The following is a 23,163-nucleotide window of genomic DNA, read 5'->3' on the forward strand; positions in this document are numbered from 1 at the left end:
GTTTGTGTGTCTGTGTGCTATAGTTTGGGATTTCAAATCTCTGACTTCTAAAGGATGTCATTAGTAAAAGTACAACAGGAAACACAGTTTACTATCTTCAAAGCCCAAACATCAACACTGATTTTATTAGTACATCTCTAGAAATTGCCAGGTAATACCTCTGATTCTAGAGACATCCTTTATCAGACTGGAGTTAGGTAAAATAGCTGTAGAATGTAAACTACACTAAAACAAATGAGTTTAAATGTGTCCAACAGTCCAACATTTTCCCCTACTTAAAATATTCACCTACTCCTATATTTGGCTTCAGAAATTCTGCTAGTATATGTTTGCATACCTGAGTTTAGCAACATAGACTTAATGTAAGAATCAGGCATAAATGACAAAGGGGAGAGAGGAGCAATGACTCATTAGCATTTTAGTAAGCTCCTATGCCTAGAGTGCCCAAAGTAGAAAACAGCTTGTTTGTGAGGTGGAGCTGTAAGGTTCATTCTCCACACAGACATCAAATAATTTATTTCCTGTCCTGAAGTAGCAGAATCCATTTTTTTCAACAAAAAATGTAAAGTATTCAACATTTTTAAAGATTCATCTTGTTGTAACAGGGGCTTTAAAACTACTTACAATAGTGATAAAGCTGCAGATTTACCTTGACAGTATCTTGTTCACTGTGAGATCTGCAGTGGATCTACAGAGATGTTTTCCACTTACTAGATTTGTTTTTCTAAAGCAAGACTGTGTCTTATGTTGTTAATAGCTACTTTTTTTTTCTTTTTTTTCTTTTTTTTTTTTTTTTAAGGTCTTAATCCTATAAAGGTTACAGAAAATTCACAGAAGCAGACTAATTGAATTGAATCACAGTATCCAAAATAATTAATAACCTGAAGACCTTATACTGATTTAATTAACTTAGAAGATTAAATTCTAATAAAAATTACTGGTTTTACTTCAAAAAGGAAATCACTGAATGCATCCCTAGAGGTTTTTTTTCCCCCATTTGTTCTGAGGTGTGTTGTTCATTTTTATTTTTAAGAAAAGAATGCATAAAACTGAGCACTACACTCTATCAAAGACATTATGCTAAATTCTCTTGTTTGCAGTATTGTTAACACAAACTTAAGCATCAAATCTGACAGTACAGTCACTTTAAAATCCAGTCAGATTCTGTATTTTATTTTTTGACCTCTATTTTCATCAGTAACAAGACTTTATACTTAGTCTGTGTTTTCCTAAATGTTTCAAAATCTTATACAATCAATAGAAATCAACCAATCTTTAGCTAAATGCTACAATGTAAAATATACAAAGTTCCTTTCTTAATATCTCTGGAATTCATTTTCAATGCGTTTAGAAATGCCATCTACCACCTTTTAACTATTTAATACATTTGTCCTGTGGTCACTTGGCATGAAATGTTACCAAATAGAAGAGAAAACCACAAAAGGAATTACACATTTACACCACCCCTTGTTAGAAGCAAGAAGGCTGCAGAAAACAATCTCTACAGAAATCCAAAGCTAGAATGAACTTCAGTAAAATGTACCAAGTAGGCAGCAACATCTACAGACTTCAAGTATAAAAGATGTGAGACGTGTAACTGGCCAGATTCCAGTAGTGCAGGAATCTGTTAAATATTAAGAAATGTTGATAACTGCATTAGAATTCTAAAAAGTATTTTTTGTAACTCTCCGCATCTTTAAAAATGATTCAAACTAGCAGTAAAACTAAAGAAAAGTATAGTTCTCTCATCACCAAAATGCAGAAAATATAGCAATTCTAATGACAAAATAACTTTTCTTCCTTGGAAGTAAACAGAATGATGCAAAAAAATGTAGCTTTTCAGTTTCCCCAGGAAACCACGAAATATTCTTTATCTTCTCATTTTCACTTAAGAGTTGCTTGGTTCCCAGCAGCTTTTATTACAAAACTAACGAACTAACTAAATAATCCTTCTGAAACTTTTCCAGAATTGTTTTAAAAGTAACTCTTCCCACAGAAAATAACCAAAACGTGCTTCGTTTTGGAAATAAACATAAGGCATGCTGCCAACTGTAGCTTAGTTGTCAGTGATGGTTTTCTGTGGTCAAGCTTCACAGAAGATACTGTCCAGTGGGTGAAATGTTTTACTGAGGTACAGCTGCTCCTAAAATCACTGTAATAGCACTCTGACAGATAAAAGAGGAGCTTTTCAGATGTTCTCTTAGAGCCCTTATTAACATCTTGAAAATGAAACATAGTTGTGGTAAAGAGCACCTAGAAATCATTTTAGACCCATTTATTGTAAAAAATAACGATAATGAAGCAAGCTGACGAAACAAGTGAGGACATACTGGCTTTCCAAGTAACTATTAAAGGGTCATTTTTAATTTTTGAAATAATTCTGCAATTTTAGGAAGAGGAGACTGATGGTAATATCCTGCTGAAGTGTGTTCTGCATGACTTCAAGGAAAACAACTCATATTCCATACTCTCAATTCATAATATTTTTGACACACATTGTATTAGAAGTTATAATATGTACATGGAGTTGCAGGGAACCAGCAACTCAACGTGATGTATCAGTACCAACCATCACTAATCTTTTAAGCATTCCAGGTTTAAGTGACTTGTTGGATTCTTTCTCCCTCTTTCTCTTCACAAAAGCCTAGATGACTTATTAAGATGTGGGGTCACCTTTGCAGCTAATATGGTGGTGGTGGACAAAGAAAGTACAATGAGTGCTGAGGAAGACTATATGGCAGATGCTAAGACTATTGTAAATGTTCAAACACTCTTCAGGTAAGCAATTTTTTGTAGTCTCTTTTTACATGTTCCTTAATCATGAAATACCTAATAATTCTTTCTGTATTCAGATGAGGGTGTGTTTCTTATTTTTGTTTCCCCTTTCTTTTCACACGGCAAAAAGCCTAAGCTATAAAACTCTGTTTCTTGGCATAATTCTCTTGAAATCTCAGACAGAACTCACCCCCAAACTGGAGGATAACTTTTAAGAAACTATGTTCAGGTTTATAGGAAAGGAATGGGTGCTACTATTGAAAATAGGACAAAGAAACCCCTCATTTTCCTTAGTGCAGCAGTCCTTGCGCTGAATAAGAAGCTTTAGTTCTGTGCTATTTTAACTTCGAGATTTTGAATGTGCATTTAACACAGGTGCATCTCAATCACACGTCCCATTCTGAAACTATAATTCAACTAAATAATTAAACGCTAAAAAAATAAAATCGCAGTGTTACAGTACATATCATAGATAATCCAACTAGTAAAACATGCTCTGTAACCATTCAGTTGTCCTGCACAATGGCTACAACTAGATGGCAGCTTTAACTCATGTATGAAACTGGTCAGTATAAATCAAAGGCCACACAGTCCTTTTTGCCAATACAAAATAAATAAAAAGAAATACCATGTTGCAAGAATTAAAATAGTCTTCAGAAAACCTTGTCAACTTTGTCAAGTGCTGTATTTTACCTTCTTTTCTAAATGTACTTCTCCTCAAACATATCCAATGTATTCACTGTATTTTTATGTAATATCAAAATAGCAGGTTTAGCAAAGTTTTTCAGAGCAGTGTAAGGTAGTGACATTTATCTGTTCTGCAGAATGAGATACATTCATCACATGAGCACAAATAACTTTATAAATTAACTGTTAGATATCCTTAAAGATATTTTGTTATCCAGTAATCTCTGTAAGAAACTAATGAAGATGATGAACACTGTGGAGCACTACAGTAATGAACAAAAACTATAGTATTAAAGAAGGCTTTTACATCATTGGAGTTTTTTGCTAATATATGTTGTTCTCAAACATATTTACATGAATGAAGAAGATTCCAACTGAGTCATATGAAACAAAGGAATTAAGAAAACGTAAGTTCACCTAAATCTCACTGATCTGATTGACTCACATCAGCTGACCTCATTACGGATTGCAGGCAGTCCTGAAAAGATGATGCCGGTGCAGTATAACACTGTTTGGCTTAAGTTGCCAATTCTAATAAGCCGGTTCTGGCATTATCCCCTGATTTACATAAATTTCTCATCTTGTCTTGTCAGAAGATTTTTCCCTCATCAGGCCTTTGTTTAGGAGATAGATGTGTTGTTTATAACGATGAATAGAGTGTATTGCCCTTTAAGGCTAGAAAGTTTGTTTCGTACCAATTAACAACATTCTGCGATACAACGCTAACTTAGCATATTTTAGTTAAAAGGATTCAATCAGAGGTGCTTAGACTCAAACAGTTGCATCAAATTAAAAAGGAAATTGTTAATCCTTTGGATGTAAAGAACAAATTAGAATAGATTAAAAGCACATGGAGCAATTACTAGATTTTGGCTGTGTCCCAGAGATCTTCCTCAGTGTAAAAAATGAAGCTAATCACCGACTACCACTTCAGTAAAATGGGCTTCCTTTAAGCAGAAAATCTGTATTTTTGTTAAATAAAAAACAAACAAACAAAAAATCCTGAAAACAAAAAGAAAAAGAAAAGAGGAACGTTTGTAATGAATAGGCCTGTCCTATAGTTGAAAGCCCGCAGGCAGTGCCTTAAACTAAGATTGAGGCAAACTTGCTTTGACAATCTGAAACGTTTTTCCCCCCTACGTCCGCTGGAGGGCACTCTTAAATAAGTAGCATGAATTTCTACCAATAGCACACTTGTAGCACCTCTTGTAACCTTCTTTTATAATTCGGTGATTAACAAAATCCATCTGTAGCAGAAACCTTAACTTGTAAACTTCTGCAGATCATGTGCATTTTATCATTAGACCAGTTGTTTAATTTGCTTTTAGTTCTAAGTATTATACTGTTGTTTTATGAACCTTTAATGCTGGTCTGTTAACACAGTGAGACAAGAAAAAATTTCCAGCCAGCAAAAACTTCAGTAATTATATGCTATGTAATACACAATTAACACAGAATTTAAAGAGCAATTATGCTCTTCCTCTGGACTTTTTCCTTGGGTTACTTAAGAGACAGAAGTTCATATGTACAGAGTATTTCCAAGATTTTAATTTCTTTATTTTTTAATAAATGATACAAATGAAGCTGAAACTCCAGAGTGTTTTTACCATGTATTTAACCTACATATGTAGGCTTTATTCCCTAACTGCATAATCATTAGTAGAATGTGCCTTTATATAACTACTGCCCTAGCTAAACAGCCACAGAAACTCCTGATCATACAAAGCACTTTTCAAGCTACAGTGCACAGAAAATGTCATTAAGTGATTCAGATTCTCAGCTGATTTACTATCTCCATTTTTCCTTATATGATCACAATATTTGGTTATTCACAGGAACAGAATTGCTGTCCAGCATTTGTATAATCATACGATCTAATAATATATCTATATTTTAAAAGTTTAACAGACATAGAAAGCAATTGCAGTAAGATGACATTAACACACCCACTGCTAGGTAGTTTTCAAAACAGATTTTGCCACATTTGGGCTCTACTTGAATTACTAGTTCAGTGAAGTTCATCCCTGTAAAACTGAGGGCAAGGACTAAAGAGTTGAAAAATGCACAGTGTAATCTATTTGGCATTACCTCACTACGATCATGTTCCAAGAAAAGCATATGAAATGATTAATGACTGCCATGTATTACTGGTAAAACACAATAAAGAGTCTTATATCAGAGTCAATTATACGAGCTTTTTATACTGCCAAAAAAGGCTGAAGTTCTCAGCTGCTTAATTGAAAACACGGACATGAACACAAGTCACAGCATTATGTAGAGCCTTACATTTGTGAACTGTGAATTTGTGAATTAGAGCTTAAAACTACAACATTCTTTTAAAATACAGGTTGTTCTCAAGCCTAAGCATTATCACAGAACTAACTCACCCTGCCAATATGAGATTCATGCAGTTCAGAGCCAAAGACTGCTATTCTCTCGCTCTATCCAAATTGGAAAAGGTGAGTAAGGAGATTTAAAAGTTACAATTTGAAAACATTTTATGATTTTTTAACAATGCTACCAAAACATGTGGAAACAGTGAAATCATTTCATGGTTGTAACACAAATATTCAAGTTTTTTGTTTGATCACCTGTAAGGATTTTATAATCATTTAAGGCCAGAACAGAAGCATTTAGGAAAATAGTCCAAGATACCATGAAGTACTGGAGAGGTGGAGGATAACGATCCCAAATCACTCACATCAAGAAAGGGACTAAAAAGAATTTTCTGTGGCTGTATTTCAATCAGCTGTATCTCACATGGGCACCAACTAGTATTTATAAGATCTAACAATGCACTTGACTGTTCTCAGTAGCAAGCCACTGAACTTCATGACATTTATGTTTTTGGATGACCCCAAAACACGTGTGCGGCGTGCCATGTCCTTGTTATGTTCCTTACAGTAACTTTGCATTGCCTGTACACAATATTTACAGCCTTCCATGGCAGTTCCATACTGCTGTCTATATTGCAGGAGAATATAGTAAATCAGGATGGGCTGTACACCTCTTTCAACCACTGACAGAGGGCCAAAGCAGGGCTTCAGGTTAGCTTTCAATTAGTCTTTAGTAACTGGCATCACAGTATTAACAATTATGGACTATGCATTTACTTAAAAATAGTAAGAAGTCAAAATCACAATAAAAACTTGAGCCACACTGACATTCTCTCATGTTCTAACAAAATGCAACCCCCCCAGAAAAATAAACTATAAATTAAATGCCAATACAGAGAAGCATGGCACATACTAGGAACTACCAAAATCAGAAGTGCACATTTGTTACTAATCAAAAAAGAGTGATAATTCTGAACTTCCTGACTTGCATCAAACCACAACCACAAAGCTAAGACTGAGGATGAAGTAAATAACTATCTTAAAACATTATCTCTATGTGTGCATTCTATCAAACTGCACACGCACCATGGTCTGTTATTTATGTTCCTAGAAATGATCTATGCTTTTTCTTTGAGTGGTTATATCTCCTTTCTCATGAACTTAAAAAAAAAAAAACAAAAAAAAAAACATCAGAGAAGGATCTGCTGGGCATCACACATGGAAAAAAAAAAAAAAAACATCTCACGTGTTTTGACATATTTCTGGCTTCTGCATCTGCAATACTCTTGGGTAGACCAATGGGAATGCAGGTAATAGAGAAAAAATATCAACACCAGATGCCTGAGTAAAAATTGCATTTCTGACAAAACTATTTTAAGCCAGAAAAAAAAAAGAGTGTGCAGGTCTGTAATAAAAGAAAGGAAGCAATATAAGAAACTTAATATAAAGGGGAAAAATAAATGTACAGGCTCTTGTTTTAAAGTAGACCAAATGGTCTATATGCCTTTGGATACAAAGCAAAAGTATTTCTCAAATAAGTCCTTTGCCCTAACCACCCGTTCAAACCAAAATCCTCAGCAAATTCTCCCCAAAAGATGGAAGGATAAAGCTTTACACCTCATTCAAATTACTTTTTCTTATGATTGCCACAGTTGCTTATAAAATATTTTGTGGCACGATTCGAAGAATGTAATGTAATGTATGCTATGAAAGCATAGTTTCAATATTAAAGTATTTGCCGCACAATGCGTGAGTTTTCATTCATAGGAGTTTCTTCAACTCCTATCTTCTACTTTGCAATAAACGAAAGGCATTCAAATATACGATGTAGAGCTACAAAATAAATACTCAAGGTCTTGTCTATATCTTGTCTATACTAGCATATCTAAGTAAGTGTTCTTTGTACAATGGAGGCAGCTGCTTTCTGTAATTTTATCTGAAATAAACTTGTTAGAAACATCCTTTGCTATTTCAACCAGAACATGTGTGCATTGGGCCTGCATACATCTTTTTCATGGTAAAGAAAAGTTGAGTCATAGACGAATAAAAATATAGAGCTTTGCTACCACTTCAACAGAATCAAGCTTCCGTCCCTCCGCCCTCTTTGCAAGACAACAGTCCTCTTTCCCTTGCTTGAGTTGAGATTTCAGCTCAATACTTCTATTTGGTCTAATGTTCCTCAGAAACAGCCATGAATCTTAGCAATGAAACTAAACCACAAAGGGCAGATTTAAACTCTAAGTCTAAACACACTGAACTTATTAAGGATAATGAAGTATATAGTATTTTTTTTTAATCGATTCTACAACAGAAGCAAGTTTACCAGATGCTTTTGAAATTACGTTCTGAAAAACAACCAACCCCACAATGTATGCACCTGGACACATGCTTCTTTGGTTCTTCATTTAAGTTATTGATTTTCCTCAGTTAAACTGGCATTTCTGCCGTGCTTTTAGTGATTACATTGTTCCAGAAATACAATGCAACTCAAACTGATACAGTAGCATCAAATAAAAATGATCTTACCCTTACAATGCAAAATATTCTAACTACAAGGATACTTAAGATTCTAGTACGCTTTAAAGAGTATTTATTGTCAGGAGCAAAATGGATTTTTTAAGGACGTTACTCGTAAAAAAAACACACATGCTCTGCACTAGCATCTCTAAATATCTCCTGTGGACAGGACAACGTTGCCTGTTGGAATTAATAAGCATATACTCTAATTGCTATGTCAGTTATACTTCATAAACAAGGAAGACCTATAAGGGCATATTTTCTTCATATGACCTAGTGACATAAAAGCACAAAGGAGTGTGACCATATAGAATAAACATATACAAGATAATTTTCCCATTTAGCTTTACTTTGCTTACCTGCATCGCAAGCAAAGACTCTCGACAACTACAATAGCAAGCTGACATAAGTGATTTTATTTGAAAAGTATGATAAATAAACCTAAGCTGAATAATATGGAAATAGAGTCTTTGGAAAGAAAGTGAAGTTGAACATGTTAACTACAATTATTTCCCCATTGATAACTAGAAAAGCACTGACATAGACATATCTGCATATAAAATGACAGGAGTCTGCTTATTGATAATTTGCCATATATATGGGCCTGCACCTGTAGTCTTGACCTGCTTGCAAATTAGCAAATAACCTGCTGTTTTGTGGAAAGCTTATTTAGCCAGTAAGCCGGAAAGTAGCTAACATTTTAAAAGTAAACAGAGCAGCTCACATGGCCTCAGTCACAGTGGGAGCTCAAAAACAGTGCCAGAAGTGTTGGACTATACTACGCAGCAGGCTTTGGTACCCCCACCACCAGCTGGAGAAGTACTTGCAGCAAATCAGTAACCTCACAACTTCAGTCACGGTGGCACTTTGAACTTTGAGATTTTGAGTTCCTATTTGAGAAGCAAGAACTGCTAGTGAAAGATGCAATCTGTTTGACAAGGCCAGTTAGAAGTATCTGTGTCAACCTGGTTAGGAATGAGCTTTGACTTAATGAGTTGCATTGGATGATTCACAAGCTAGAACAGACTTATACTTTGCGTATCACAGAATCAGAGCATGGTTGGACTTGAAAGCAACTTCTTGAAGTTTTCTGGAGAATGGCCCTTGCTCAAAGAGGGTCACCTGGAGTAGGTTGCCCAGGACCACATCCAGACATTTTTTGCTCATTTCCAAGGAAGGACTCCACACGTTTTGCTACTTTGTCACCCAAAACAGTAAAATATTTCCACATGCTCAGAAAGAACCATTTGCATTTCAGTTTATGCCCATTTCCTCTTGTCCTCGTACTGGGTACCACTAAAAAGAACCTAGCTCCACCATCTTTTTATCTTCCCTTCAAATATTTGTATACAATAACAAAACCAGCATCAACCAACCCACCCACAGCTCCCCATACCTTTTCTTGAGACTGTTTTGTCTGAGTACTTTCTCATCCTTTCCTCATGCTTCAAAAATTTGATCATCATAGTAATGCTTAGCTTGACTTTCTCCAGAACATCCACGTTCTTCTTGTACTGGGGAGCCCAGAACTACGCACTGTGTTCCACACTTGGCCTCACCAGTGCTGAGAAGAGGGGAAGATATCACCTCCCTTGACCTACTGGCAATACTCCTCCTAACTCCCAGTTAGCTGCCTTTGCAGCAAGGGCTCACTGTCAACTCACGTTCAATTCTGAATCCACCAGGACCCCCATATCCCACCCCACAAAGCTGCCTCTGAGCGTGTTAGCCCCAAGCACAGACTGGTGCATGTATGTGATGCATATGCCTCTCCATTCAATATTAAAAAACATGACTTCCCTGTACTTTGAGAACATGCTCTTTATTACAACTCTGAGATGGAAGCTTGATACATTGCCCCTCCTTAAAATAGGAAAAATTACTTCAAATCTATAGTTTTACTCACCAATAATGGAAGGAATAGGAAGCACATTGCTTCGATTTCTCTATGTATGAGTTGTGATAAGAAAAATGAATAACTATTTATGTTTTTCTGCTCCTCTTCCCCAGAAGCATCAAAGCAGAAAATGTCTGCCCTATTCTGTCTGATCTGTTTCCTCTGTTCATAATTCATGTTGCTAGTAGGCTTTCTGAACATGAATTAGAGTCCACTGTCCAAGAAATCTGGATAAGGAATAAAAAGAGCTTTGCTTTAAACACAGTTGAAGTACCTCAATCTCTGTTTAAGATGATTTGGTAGAACATCAAATTACAGATATAATGATTTAAACAACATATGCATTTAACAAAAGCTTTCAACCTGGAAAACTTTTAAGTATATAATGCAGGCTATGTATTCATGGAAAGTACATTCAGAGAAAAGTGATTTTTATACTTTTTATCTCTTTCAAAATAGCACCAAATTGGTACTATAATCCCTCCAAAAGCAGTAATTATTTTTTTTCCCCCATTATTTTTAATTTCCATACAGAAAGAACGGGAGAAGGGATCTAATTTAGCATTTATGTTTCGACTTCCTTTCGCCGCTGGCAGGGTTTTCAGCATCAGTATGTTGGACACACTGCTGTACCAGGTACTGTGAATAACTATGTACCTTCATTTAACAAAGGCATGCCATGTTGTCACCCATTTTTTGTACTTAATTGTTGGATTATCTTGTTTTCCTACATAAACACATTAATATAGGTGTTGTGCCAGGAACAATCAAAGGTAAAAGACCATGGAGCGCATTCTATCTGACAGCACTGCTTGCAGTCACCAAACCAAAACTGACTGTCCTTGAACAAAGTCCTTTTAAATATTATAATACTGTGAATCTCTCCACAGAACAATGGGTAGTTTTAATACAAACTGTATAAAATTCAGATTACAAAACATTAAGCAAAGTATTAAATACTCATTGCCCATTCCAACAAAATAGTGCCTCTAATCACAAAAATCAATAGAAATATTTGTATGAATAATTTATCAGCAACCTTCACTTGCTGATAGAAGCTTTTATTACATCATCCTGTCTTATCCTCTTACTCTTGCCAACTAGACCTCCAGGTAAACAGCTCATTCATGAAGCCATCACGCTTTGAAGCCAAAGAGCTAGTTGCAAGTTCCGTTCCAAGGAAGGATAGCCTGCTTTGAATGCTGCCTTTCTACACCCAAGAGGTGGCAATGAACAAACAGATCTACCACAGTTAGCAGAGCACACATGGCTTTCTGATTCCAGCAGTCCAATTGATAAGGAGGTGAAACATTTCCAGTTTTAGCTTATCTAATGTGCATTCCTGGCCTCCTTAGCATGCATTCCTACATTTAGTTTGGTTAGTTCTCTCTAATTTCTATCATTCTACCAAAGCAACAAGCCTGATTTAGGATAAGGCAGATTTCACCTTATTATCTGGACCAGCAAAGACAAATTACTCCAGTTTTAGTTAAAATAATAGCAACCTCACCTTAATATTACCCACTACTCTATGCTGCATCTTCACCTAACATAGTACAGCATTTCCTATGCAAAGAAGATAGTCATTAAAGTTTCACAATTAACAAATTCTAACAAGTTACTTCAATTGATAAATATCTTACTTTTCAAGCTACCTCATCATGTCCTTGACTCCTCTATGGATACATATGTGCAGAACCAATTTTGTTTGTTTCTTTCTTTTTTAACCAATAGATTCAGCATGCATAAAGAAATAACTATTTCTGCACTGATAAAGATACTTAGAAGATATTGACTTTAAACACAGATGTACAGTTTCTGTGGAATTCACATATGGTGCATATGGTTATCTGCTCATCTATTCACTGAAGCTTTTTTTCTGTCTTTCTGTGTCTTCTGTCAAAAATCTTGCAGTCATTTGTGAAAGATTATATGATCTCTATCACAAGACTTCTCCTGGGACTCGATACAACACCAGGATCTGGGTTTCTTTGTTCAGTAAGTTTTTAAAAAGTATATTTACTATTACAGAGCAACAGAGAATATTCCATATGGTCTGCAAAACACCTCTACTTCCTTTGTAGAAAAGTTTTGTTTGTTGAATACCAAGAAAAGCCATCTGTTTCCTTTTTCAGCAGGGAGAAAAGGAACAACAGGAAATTTGGTAGAAAGCATGCATAGTTTTAGTTATTTCAAAAATAAACCAATGACCGAACAAACCAATCCTCCCCACCCCACAAAACACAATACATACCCTGAAGCATAAAGAAATACAGGAATATGCAAGAAAAGTGCAAGTTTATTTGTTGTTATTGTTTTAATAGATGTGTATGGCAGTTCAGTAACCAATTATATTAACCGAACACAAGGGCTGCTCCAAAAGAAACGTCTCCTATTTATTATTTTGCTCATGGTGTCAGAGACAGACATTGGTGGTGCGGCAGCAGAGGTTGAACATTCCCACCAGTATTCTGTTACATTTTGCTGTAATGCAACAGATAGCCAGAGTGGCAGTCTGACAAAATGGCTTCTGACATGGAAGTGCATTTGAAGCAAAGGCCAATGAATTCCCCCATGTGAGAAAATGGCATCTTCTGACTCTCACTTAGGCTTGCTGAATGCCTACAGAAATCACACTGGATGTAAACACAGTGAGTGGTTCAGTTCAGCAGAGGTGGCAGCAACATGAAAGACAAACCACATTCTGGACAGCCATGCTGACTTTTATGGGCACAGTACATAGGCTCTTGCTCATTGTGGATGAAAATGCATAAGCTAGTGGCTGTGATTGCATTGAAACATGGTGTTTTGTAGCTGAGAATTTGCTCTATCAAACAATGTTATTGTGCTCTTGGTACCTGTTTTAGTTTCCACTGAAATAAATAGAAGATATGACTTTCAGAACAACCTACGTTTATCAAAAACAAGAAACTCTTCCCGTGTAGTTCATCCTGATTAGTACTTATTTGTAACACTATTTTATAACTTCTTCCATGATAGGTAATGGAGGGCAAAATTGAATCTTACATAAATAAGCATCTATACACATACCTAAATGGAGGTCATTTGGTGCATTTCAGTGAAATGCAAAAGTCATCTCATTCACATGTCAATACCCTCCATCCAGAGTTAAAAATATTATAAGTGGGTTACTCTACTCAACTTTATTTTCTCCCATACCCATCAACCACAGTAGAAAAGATATTAATAGAAGTTGAGTCATTTGCCAGTTGTTTTCTAGTCAAGTATAAAGCATCATAGGTTGTTGCTCTCAAAAAGGAAGTTTTCTTTGCTCTAAATAACATTGCTTGAAGGAGTTTGTTTTGAAGAAAACCACTTCAGAGTCTATCGGTCACTCAATTAACTTAGTTACAGCAAATGTCATTTAGCTGTATCTCTAACAAGAGGCTCACATATCTTGAAATAAAGCTCATGTAAGGCGTTAGTTACTTGAAATTAATTTAAGAACTCATTCTTACACATTTACATTTAACATATTGCCTTCTTCCCTTCTCCCAAATACTCCACATGCAGTGTAAAGTACACTTGTCAGGATGCACTCAAAATACGTGCTTGTTCTTCAGCCTGCCACCAGATTCTTAGTACTGCTAATACTTAATTCATCATTTACATTTGACTCAGATGTAAGAAGGAAGTTTTTGAGTAACTTTAAAACAAAGACAGGTCATTCCATCAGTCTGAACCATTTGCACTGTAGTGTCTCCCGAACAGAGAACAAGGGAACGATGTCTACAACCTCTAGAAATTTCAGGTTTATTGTGGATGAAAGGTGCAATGCTACAATATGATCACTACCAGTTAGCACTTGGTTTCCAAAAAATTTCAAGAGTACTATAATGAACAAGAGGTAAGCCCTCATGAGTTTAAGTTTTCTTCCTATTATTATTTGTTCAGATGAAAATCACAGAAGAGGATTTATGGATTAGAACATATGCCAGACTATATCAGAAACTTTGTTCTTCTACAGGAGACATTCCAATTGGAGTCTACAGGACAGAATCCCAAAAGCTTACAACGTCTGAAGTATGTCAGTTTACTATACTCTCATGGGATTTTGTTACCTCTTATTTAAAGAGCATTGGGAATGCCATGTCTGAAAAAGCACCTAATTCCAGCCCACTGAAGGTCACCACCTTCTGATGCATATAGTCAGGTTAACACATTGCCCAGTCTACGTACAGATTTTCATTCCTTTGCTCATCCACAAAGAAGCAGCTGACTGAAAGAATAGCTCAAGCACAGGTAGGACAGGCTCTGATAGTTAGCTTTAGTCTAACCTTGCATGTAGTGACAACTAACAGCACTATCAATATGCTGTACGACCGGTGTGGTAAGCCTTTAAGATTATTTTCAACACTGATAAAATTTTTGATAGAATTTTGCTTTCAGACTTTTTTCCTAAAAGGAAAAAAAGAAATTTAGAGACTTGTCAGCACTGCAGATAAATCTACTTTACTCACAGATCACTTTGAGCATATTAACTCTTTCTGTTATTAGGAATTCTATTAAGTAAGCAATAACCACTTTCAAGCCATCTTTTTTTTTATGCTTAAAAAAAAAAATAAAATAAAAACAGGACAAGAAAACCAAAATAAAACACCAATACTCAACGCATCGAGATCAGTCACAGAATCTAAGAATGGCTTGGGATGGGAAGGGCCCTTAAGGCTTACACAGTTCCAACTCACTGCCATGGACAGGTTCACCGCTCACTAGATGAGGCTGCCAGGGCCCCAGTCAATCTGAACTTGAACATCTCCAGTGATGGTGCATCCACAAATTCTATGGGCAGCCCATGCCAGGCTGTCACCACACTCCGAGTAAAGAATTTCATCATAAAATCTAAACTCAATCTCCCCTCTTTTAGTTTAAAACCATTCTCCCCTTGTCTTATCAATATTTTCCCCTACAAGAAGTCTGTATCACTCTCAATTATAAGCTCAATTATAAGTAATGGAAGGCCTCCAGGAGGTCTCCCTGGAGCCTTTTCTTCTCCAAGGTAAAAAAGCTGAAATCCCTCATCAGAAACCAGGTAGTAACTGGGTAATAGGATGTACTGATACCAGGGATTGTTTACTATTTCAATGAGAGTGAAATACATGTTTTAAATATCACAAGAACAACTCATTATCAGCGGTTTCAAAAAACTGATAGTATTAGCTAAATCTTACACTGAAGTTAAAACAACTTGAAGAGAGGATGTGAAGCGTTTCCCCTTATATTTCTTATTTTCTTTTTGTATGTTACAACTACATATGTAGTCCACCTACTTGAGTTATTAGGTGAAATGAAGAAAACAGTTAAAGACCAGATTTTGATGCTTTTAAACTTGCTTTTTTTCTTAATTGTCTTGGTGAAAAAGCAGCACAACTGTACCTAAAGGTAGAAACTTCAGATTACCTCATTTGGAAAACCTACTCTGAATCACACTGGTAAGAGAAGACATTTGCCTTTCATCTTAAGAGAGCCCTCAGCAGCGCAATAAGTGTTGAATTACTCCCTAATGAATTCACAACATATATCTAAACAGTAGTTTAGATAATCTCAAGTTATATAACTTGAATTTCTAAAAATAGGATTTTCAGCTGCACTACTGAAAACACTTTACTCCACTTCCATTTTTAATGACCTTTCTCTCATAACTTTCCTTTCAAGTCTCAAATATCTATCAGTGTAGAAGAATGGGAGGACACTAAAGACACCAGAGATCAGGTCAATTATCGGAATAATCATCGTAACTCAACATCTAGTGATCAGTCTGACCATCCCTTGTTACGACGAAAAAGCATGCAGTGGGCTCGACGGCTGAGCCGAAGAGTACCAAGACACTCTGGTAAAACAGCTGAGAGGATAAGCCAGCAGCGAATGAACCTTTACAGAAGGTCAGAAAGACAGGAACTTGCTGAACTCGTGAAGAACAGAATGAAACATCTGGGCCTTTCTCCAGCAGGATATGGTATGCAATACTTTAACAAAAATACCGGTACTATAGAAAAAAAGCCTCATTTTTATGGATGCCATAAACTAATTGGTTCAAGTATAAATGAAGACAGAATTGCTGTGAAGTTTGTTTTTAAGTCAGGGTGGAGACTTGTCTGTATGAAGGAGGATAAATTTTAACCAGGTGTTTAAAATGAATGCAGAAGTGTCACATAGAAGTCATTTTATGAAGTATTTTTATAGGCTGCTTTTACAAACCAAGTCCATTTCCAGCAACATGAGGACTTTAAAAAAAGCCCACAATATTGACAAGAATTCTGCAACGCCCCTTTAATATATGCACCACAGCTGCGTGGGATGGCCCTCCACGATCTTGGCTTTATGGCCAGCTGTATAGAAATTCGCAAAACCATGGTACTCTTATTACTAGGAAAACTAAGAATTCATAAATATCAACTTATCCAACTGTACTGGAGGTTCAATACAAAACTTAGTGCTTTCTTGTTTGTAATAACCAACACTGAGGTTCCCATACTCAATTTCCACTCAAAACACAAAAAAACACCCTTTCACAAATGCATTCTCATTTTTGAAACAATTGTATTTAAACTTGACTAGTGCCTAAGACATCTATTTCCTAGGAAAATGAATTTTCTTGGTTTATTTTAACAACACATTCTTAATACAATAGTAAAATATCCTGTAACACCACTCTCAACTTACTGCCCAGCAGTTCTTACCGTTGCTATGTACACATCATGTTTGTTGTGAGAGGAGTCTACTACAGATATATGGCAATAATTTTGTTCAATCTTACAATTACATACAGGCATTTTATTCCATGCTCCAGCTGGATAGTTATTACTCATGCCTTCTATGTGGATACTGCATGACTCTCAGCAAGAGGAATCAGGGCTAAGAATTTTGCAGAAGTGACTAAGGCCACACTAACATTTAGTCAGCCACAAGAACTTTGTGAATTTGATTCACATTTATATTAGTTACAAGAAAACTTCAATTTTACAGATTAAGTCAGCTGCAAACCTGGACTATCACATTCCCACTGCTATCTTTCTGCCTCCCTCATATTAATAAATGCCACAAGCCTTTCACCCACCTTAAAGATAGATCACACTCTGCTCACCCAATTAAGTATGAAGCATAAAACAGAAACTTCTTAATCTTCATTCCTCCAAACTGGCAGAAATCAATCATGCCAGTTCACTCACTGCCAAAGTTAATCATATTCCTCAGTACTATCTCCCTGCATAAGAATGGGGGTCACTGAAAAAGAATTACCACAGCTGCTTACCAGTCTCCATGTGTGGGAATAATCCTAAAGCCAATTTTACATCTTCGGCTTTCTTTATACTGATAACATAACCTCTGAGACCTTCAATTCTAAATTCAATTAGCTGTGAATTCACTTAATCAGATTGAGGCATAACACTTGTTTGGTTATGCAAGCCTTTAACAGGGGCATGATGGTGCTAATATACTGGTAAATGCATTTGTATAACTTGTTAAAATACTTTTGGAAAAAAAAAAAAAAAGTGGATGAGAATTACCTACATTTAGCCTCGGCTACCTCCAACTTGCTGTCATAAGCCATGTAACACACTGGCTGAAATAAAATCAAGCTGTATTAAGAATTGGTGTAACTGGAAAGAAGTGCAAAAGAATATATTTCAGAACACTCAGAAAGAAAGCATGTTTGGAGAGCTGGTAACTCAAAAGATGGTACATCAGATAGATCTAATTATTTGGTATTACCTTGGCATCTGATATATTTTATTTGACAACTCTAAGCCAAAAAAGATAATCTTTCAAATTATGTTGTTACTAATTATACATTTGGCAATATGCTTTCAAACCTAATTTGGTATGTTTATCTTTGTCCTCCAGATGAAATGAATGATCATCAGAACAACCTTTCTTACATCCTGATCAATCCCTCTCCAGACACAAGATTAGAGCTGAATGATATAGTGTAAGTTAAAGAAAAATAAAAATCACAAGAAGGGCAAAGTTTCTTTTATTATATTTCTGCTGGGGCAGTGGGAACACGTTCCCATGCACCTGAAAAATATTAAGATGAAGACTTCTATCTAAATAGACATCTAATTGTACATATATGTATACATCAGTGGTATGTGAAAAGCCTAAGTGCCTGCTTTCCTTTTTCCTCCTTTGCAAAAACATGATATTCAGCAAACCAATAATGCATAATTTTGCAGAGATACTGGATTTGCTGTGTTCTTCCCACACAACCTTAGCCTGTACACGCTCATATTTTTACCAAGCTTGATTTATGTTCATTTCCTGACACTTGGGAGTGTGCATCATCTCATTCTCTGTTTCTCCTGACTAGGCAGTCAGCTCAGCTTCACTCAAGGGGGATTATTAGTGGAGAGACTAAACAAACAGTTGTCTTTCCACACTGTTTTTTTTCACTCACAAATTCCAGAGCAATTAAAAAGCATATCAGATAATATACAGTTTTGAGCTACCACATGAGGAAATTGTCTCAGCATTTGCAGATGAGCTGCACTGAAAGTAGCATTTGCAGCAGTTAGATCCACTTGAAATTCAAGAGTAAGGGTCCATCTTTAGTGTATCAGCCTATATAGTGTTTATCAATATCACGCTTTTTACTTGTTAAGCATAGTTTGAAGTGTGTCCCTAGTTTACACACAAAATTATTTTAGAATTCACTCTGATTTACTTTTGCCCCTTCTTCAAAGCATAACAAATAAAGCAAATGTATAAATAGATTGAGTTACTGGCAAACTTGTGTGTTCAGTGACTGTAGTAGATTTCTAGGAAAAGAGCAGACACATCAGATGGCTCTTGGTCAAAATTAAGGTATAACTGTGCCTAGTACATCCAGATGATGCCTAGGGAGACACGGTATGAAACTACTATCTAGTATGAGTGGCATTACCAACTTGTCCAAGTTAACCATCAGAAAGTAGATTAAATCTAACTCTTCCTCAGATCTTTTTAACAGCATTACTATAGTATGTTTACTAATTCTTGCTAGTGCCAAGTCTGTTTAATAAGAATTTTAATTTCTTTTTGTAGATACTTGATCCGACCTGATCCATTGGCTTATGTTCCAAATACAGCATCCAGCCGAAAAGATAGCTTCTGCAATACAGTGGGACAAGATACCAGAGAGGAAACACAACTTTGATACGTAATTCAACAAAATTAACAATTTTATACATACAGTTTCCACCAATCATTTTGAAAACTAAGTGGTACATTTTATTCAGCTTTTGGAAACAAAGTGACAGCGGGTAAGTCACTTATTTTAGAAACATGGTCTCCAGAAACTCTTATGAGTTTCCTAATGATTGTCAAGCCTGTCACCTGTTCAACACTGTAGTTGAACTTTAGCAGAAAACTGCTATGATTTAACCAATATGAAGAAATGATTAAAGAAGTGACAGATTCCAACATGTTTCACTTAGAAGCTTCTAAGTATATCTATCAAGGTGGCAGCATGTCAGTGAATAAGTTTCTGACATACATCATAAAAGATTATCTGATGTCCATCGAGGGATCAGGTACATACAGTGGAAAATATGTTAATATTTAAAACTGCCAAAGAGGCTGCTTGTGCCAAGAATACAATCTCTGAGAATTTTCAAGCTTAGTTTGTCACCCATTTTTATTTGAACACCTCGTTTCACTCCCATTTTGGCCTCTAGGACTTGAATGTTTGCCCTGTGAGTTTAAGAGATGACACAGCTTAGTCACACTGTACAGGTTAAGACCTGAGGCACATCTACTGAAGGATGAGCTCAAAGAAGCCCAATATGTCACAAAGTCATTTCAAAAAGGAGCATTTCATAGAGCAAATGAAACAGAAGTTTCAAAAAGATACAGGAATTACATAAAAGCAGCCTCTTAAATTTGCAAAAATCTGGTAAGACAGTACATGAAGCTACAAACAATGGTAGCTCGGATGAAAAATGAACCATTTAACATAAGTTGTCAGTCATAAAATGGCTTGGTTGAAGGAGAGCTTAATTATCATCAAGTTCCACTCTACCTGCCATAAGCAGGGTTACCATCCACTAGATCAAGTGGGTCAGTAAGAAACTCAGTGGATGATGCCAAAAGCAAGCACCACCCTAAGGAGCAACTAATACCACAGATCCTCCCTACACTTGTGCTGATGCTAGAACTCCAAATGTTCAAACTACCAACATACCTAGTCATTCACATTACCCAAATATGATACTTGTTCATATGAAATTACATATCATAATGAAAATGAGAAAAGCTCATAATCTATTCCATAAAATGAATGGAACACAACATTACTTTAGCTGAGGGTTGTTAGAGTTAGGGTACTATGGCTAGGCTGTGGTTGGACTTGATGATCTTTGAGATCTTTTCCAGCCTGGGTAATTCTATGATTCTATGACTACATTAAGTGGATTTGAAGGCTTGGTTTTGGCATTAGCTATGCAAGAAAGCCTCAACAGTGTGTGAAGCATCTGAAGCTGCTACAGAATCTCCAGTCTACATATATGAGAATCCCAGAAGTTTTGGTCAAGACTTTTACAGAATTAAACATGGCTGTATGTGACCTTCAAAAACTGCATTCTTGCTTTCCTGTCTGTCACAAAAGGGGAAGAAAGTCCTTAAGGTTCAAACCATCCTGCTACAACAATCAATATTGGACTGTTAGGGGAAAAAAAAAAAAATGACATGTGGACTAAAGTGGCAAAACTGATAACTGTTTGAACTTCCTTGGTGTTCTCTGTGTACTAAGAAATGCACTCAAAAAACATTTATATTCTCTTTTTATTATTTGGAAAAAAAAGCATAGCTGATATTGTTCTGAAAAATAAAATGCCAAGCTGCCTAAGGAACATGCAAGTATGCTTACCAGTGTTGCAAGAAAAAAAAAACACCACAAAACAAACACATATCACACTCCTATTAGGAATAACATGAGGTCTGCTGTTGTTCCTTCTCTTCCTCTTAATTCTTCTGAAACTAAACTGTAAGAAATTACTTTGGTCTGCTCTAAGACTCTAATCAGAAAACCTGCACACAAATACAGGATTTCCATTTTTAAAAGGAGAAAAAGGTAGCTGGAAAGAGGACTTTCTCAGCTTTTTTAAAAAAAATTTTTTTTTTTTTTTTTTTTTTTTTTTGTATTGGCATCTTGAAGTAGCAACAGGGTTCAGAACAGTATCAGTTACTGTGCATGGAGCCCGGTGTTCTTGCACACATACACAATCCATCCAGTTATTAAACTCTGAAGACAAAATTCCCTGGGCACTTTGGGGAAAAGGGATGTATCAACTGAAACAGTTGCTCAAATCATCTCTTAGAATCTTGTCCAAGTTGCATCATGGAAACTATCACATAGAAACTATTGTGTAGAAACAGTTATGTTTGTAAAATGAATAGCCTTTATTTTTAATACCTTCAATGAAAAGACTACTCCAGCTGTGTATTTCTAAAAAAGAGAAGTGTTTTATACAGTGTTCACTCCAAAATATTAAAAGAATTCAGTGTTTCATACTGAAGGCCTTTCTAACAGAGCCTCAAGGAGGCAAACAGGATTTCAGGAACATGCCTAGTATTCACAACTTGCAAGCTACTCTGCTTTCAGTGGGATATGCACAATATATCCCTGTGTCATCCAATTCAGACATTCCCTGTACATTGCCTGAAGTAACTGTGACAGATTTAAAGACTCTGCCACATGAATAGTGAGGACTCCATGCCTGGCATTTACCAGCCTGTAAACAAGTAGAAATAAGTAATCAGGTATATCCATTTTTTACCTAACTTAGTGGAACAGCAGTATCTATTGCTGCTTGATATTTCCCAGCCTTGATCGATTTTTAATTGCTCATTAGCCCTAGGAGATTTGCTAAAGCAAACAAAAACAGGCGGAGAAAACTTGCAGTGTGTCCAAAATAAAGCAAAGACAATCTTTCTGAACAAAAATACTTGGATTTTTTCAAATTCTGTTGGAAGACGAGAAAGGCAATAAAAGGTAACAGCTTCATCCAAGGCAATTCTAATAACCCATGGATGATACACTGCTATTTTCTGTAGTTCAAGATGTGCCACCTTTTACGCTGGAAGCAGAACAGCTTTGCTTCCCCTGGCACATCTTCAGACCTCATTCTAGTGAGATTTAAACCTTTCAATAATCATACTGAGTACTCTACAAGAACACTGAATTAGATAGTACACATATTCCTTGGCGGCCAAGCAGGAAGATCTATGAGAATCACTTTACAGTGATCACATACTTCTTGTCTAGATTATCAGCAATAATATACAGCGAGACTAAAGGTGAAGTTGAGAAACAGTAATATCCATGCTCAGCACTAGAGAAGGGATGATAAAGCTTTAGAGTCATTGAGTCCAGAAGACTTAAACAGAGTTCTGTGTGATGACAACTTACTCAGTGAATACAGAGATAAAACTTAAGATCATTTACAAAAGAAAGTGGTTAAATTCTAAACCAACTGTCAGAAGCCAGATGGCCAAGTAACATTTTTTCTCCTTCTCAATCAAAGAAAAACCTGACTTCAGTTTGTATTTATATATACTTTTTTCTTCTCTTCATAACTCATCAGTAAGTTAAACACGCTCTCTATACCAAACCCTTCCTGAAAAGCTACCAGGAAATTTGGAAGTCAAAATCCCGATAAGTTGTTAGCACATAACTACTACCTTATCAGAAGTGTTTTCCCCAAAGGGACAAAAAGTTATGTATTCTACAATAAAAAGTCACAATAAGTATTACAGTGGAATACATTGTGTTTCCTTTACTGCTTCACTCTAGTTCCAGAACACACATTAACACAGTTTGAGTTCACAAAGTCTGCAGTAGCATGAATTAACGAAGTTTTCATTTTCATTTCCAAGTCAAATTGTCATAAGAGTTCCTTCACCCACAACTAGCTTCCTACCTCTTTAACAACTCATATACTTCAAAGTATT

General features: G+C 36.0%; 1 protein-coding gene across 4 annotated transcripts in view; it reads left to right on the plus strand.

The window, feature by feature from the left end:
* Positions 1-22,962, plus strand: part of KCNT2 (potassium sodium-activated channel subfamily T member 2) — a 107,262-nt gene extending 84,300 nt beyond the window's left edge. For 3 of the 4 annotated variants that reach the window (XM_015869522.2, XM_032446354.1, XM_015869521.2), the window contains 8 exons: positions 2,644-2,778; positions 5,810-5,921; positions 10,747-10,848; positions 12,127-12,210; positions 14,128-14,256; positions 15,889-16,189; positions 18,079-18,163; positions 19,258-22,962. In XM_015869522.2, coding sequence (XP_015725008.1) covers positions 2,644-2,778; positions 5,810-5,921; positions 10,747-10,848; positions 12,127-12,210; positions 14,128-14,256; positions 15,889-16,189; positions 18,079-18,163; positions 19,258-19,369 — 1,060 coding nt within the window. In that variant the 3' untranslated portion in view covers positions 19,370-22,962. The remainder of the gene's footprint in view (positions 1-2,643; positions 2,779-5,809; positions 5,922-10,746; positions 10,849-12,126; positions 12,211-14,127; positions 14,257-15,888; positions 16,190-18,078; positions 18,164-19,257) is intronic. The other variant, XM_015869524.2, reaches the window with a different exon arrangement.
* The last annotated feature ends 201 nt before the right edge of the window (positions 22,963-23,163 follow it).

The sequence above is a fragment of the Coturnix japonica genome, chromosome 8, assembly GCF_001577835.2.
Source record: "Coturnix japonica isolate 7356 chromosome 8, Coturnix japonica 2.1, whole genome shotgun sequence".
Lineage (NCBI taxonomy): Eukaryota > Metazoa > Chordata > Aves > Galliformes > Phasianidae > Coturnix > Coturnix japonica.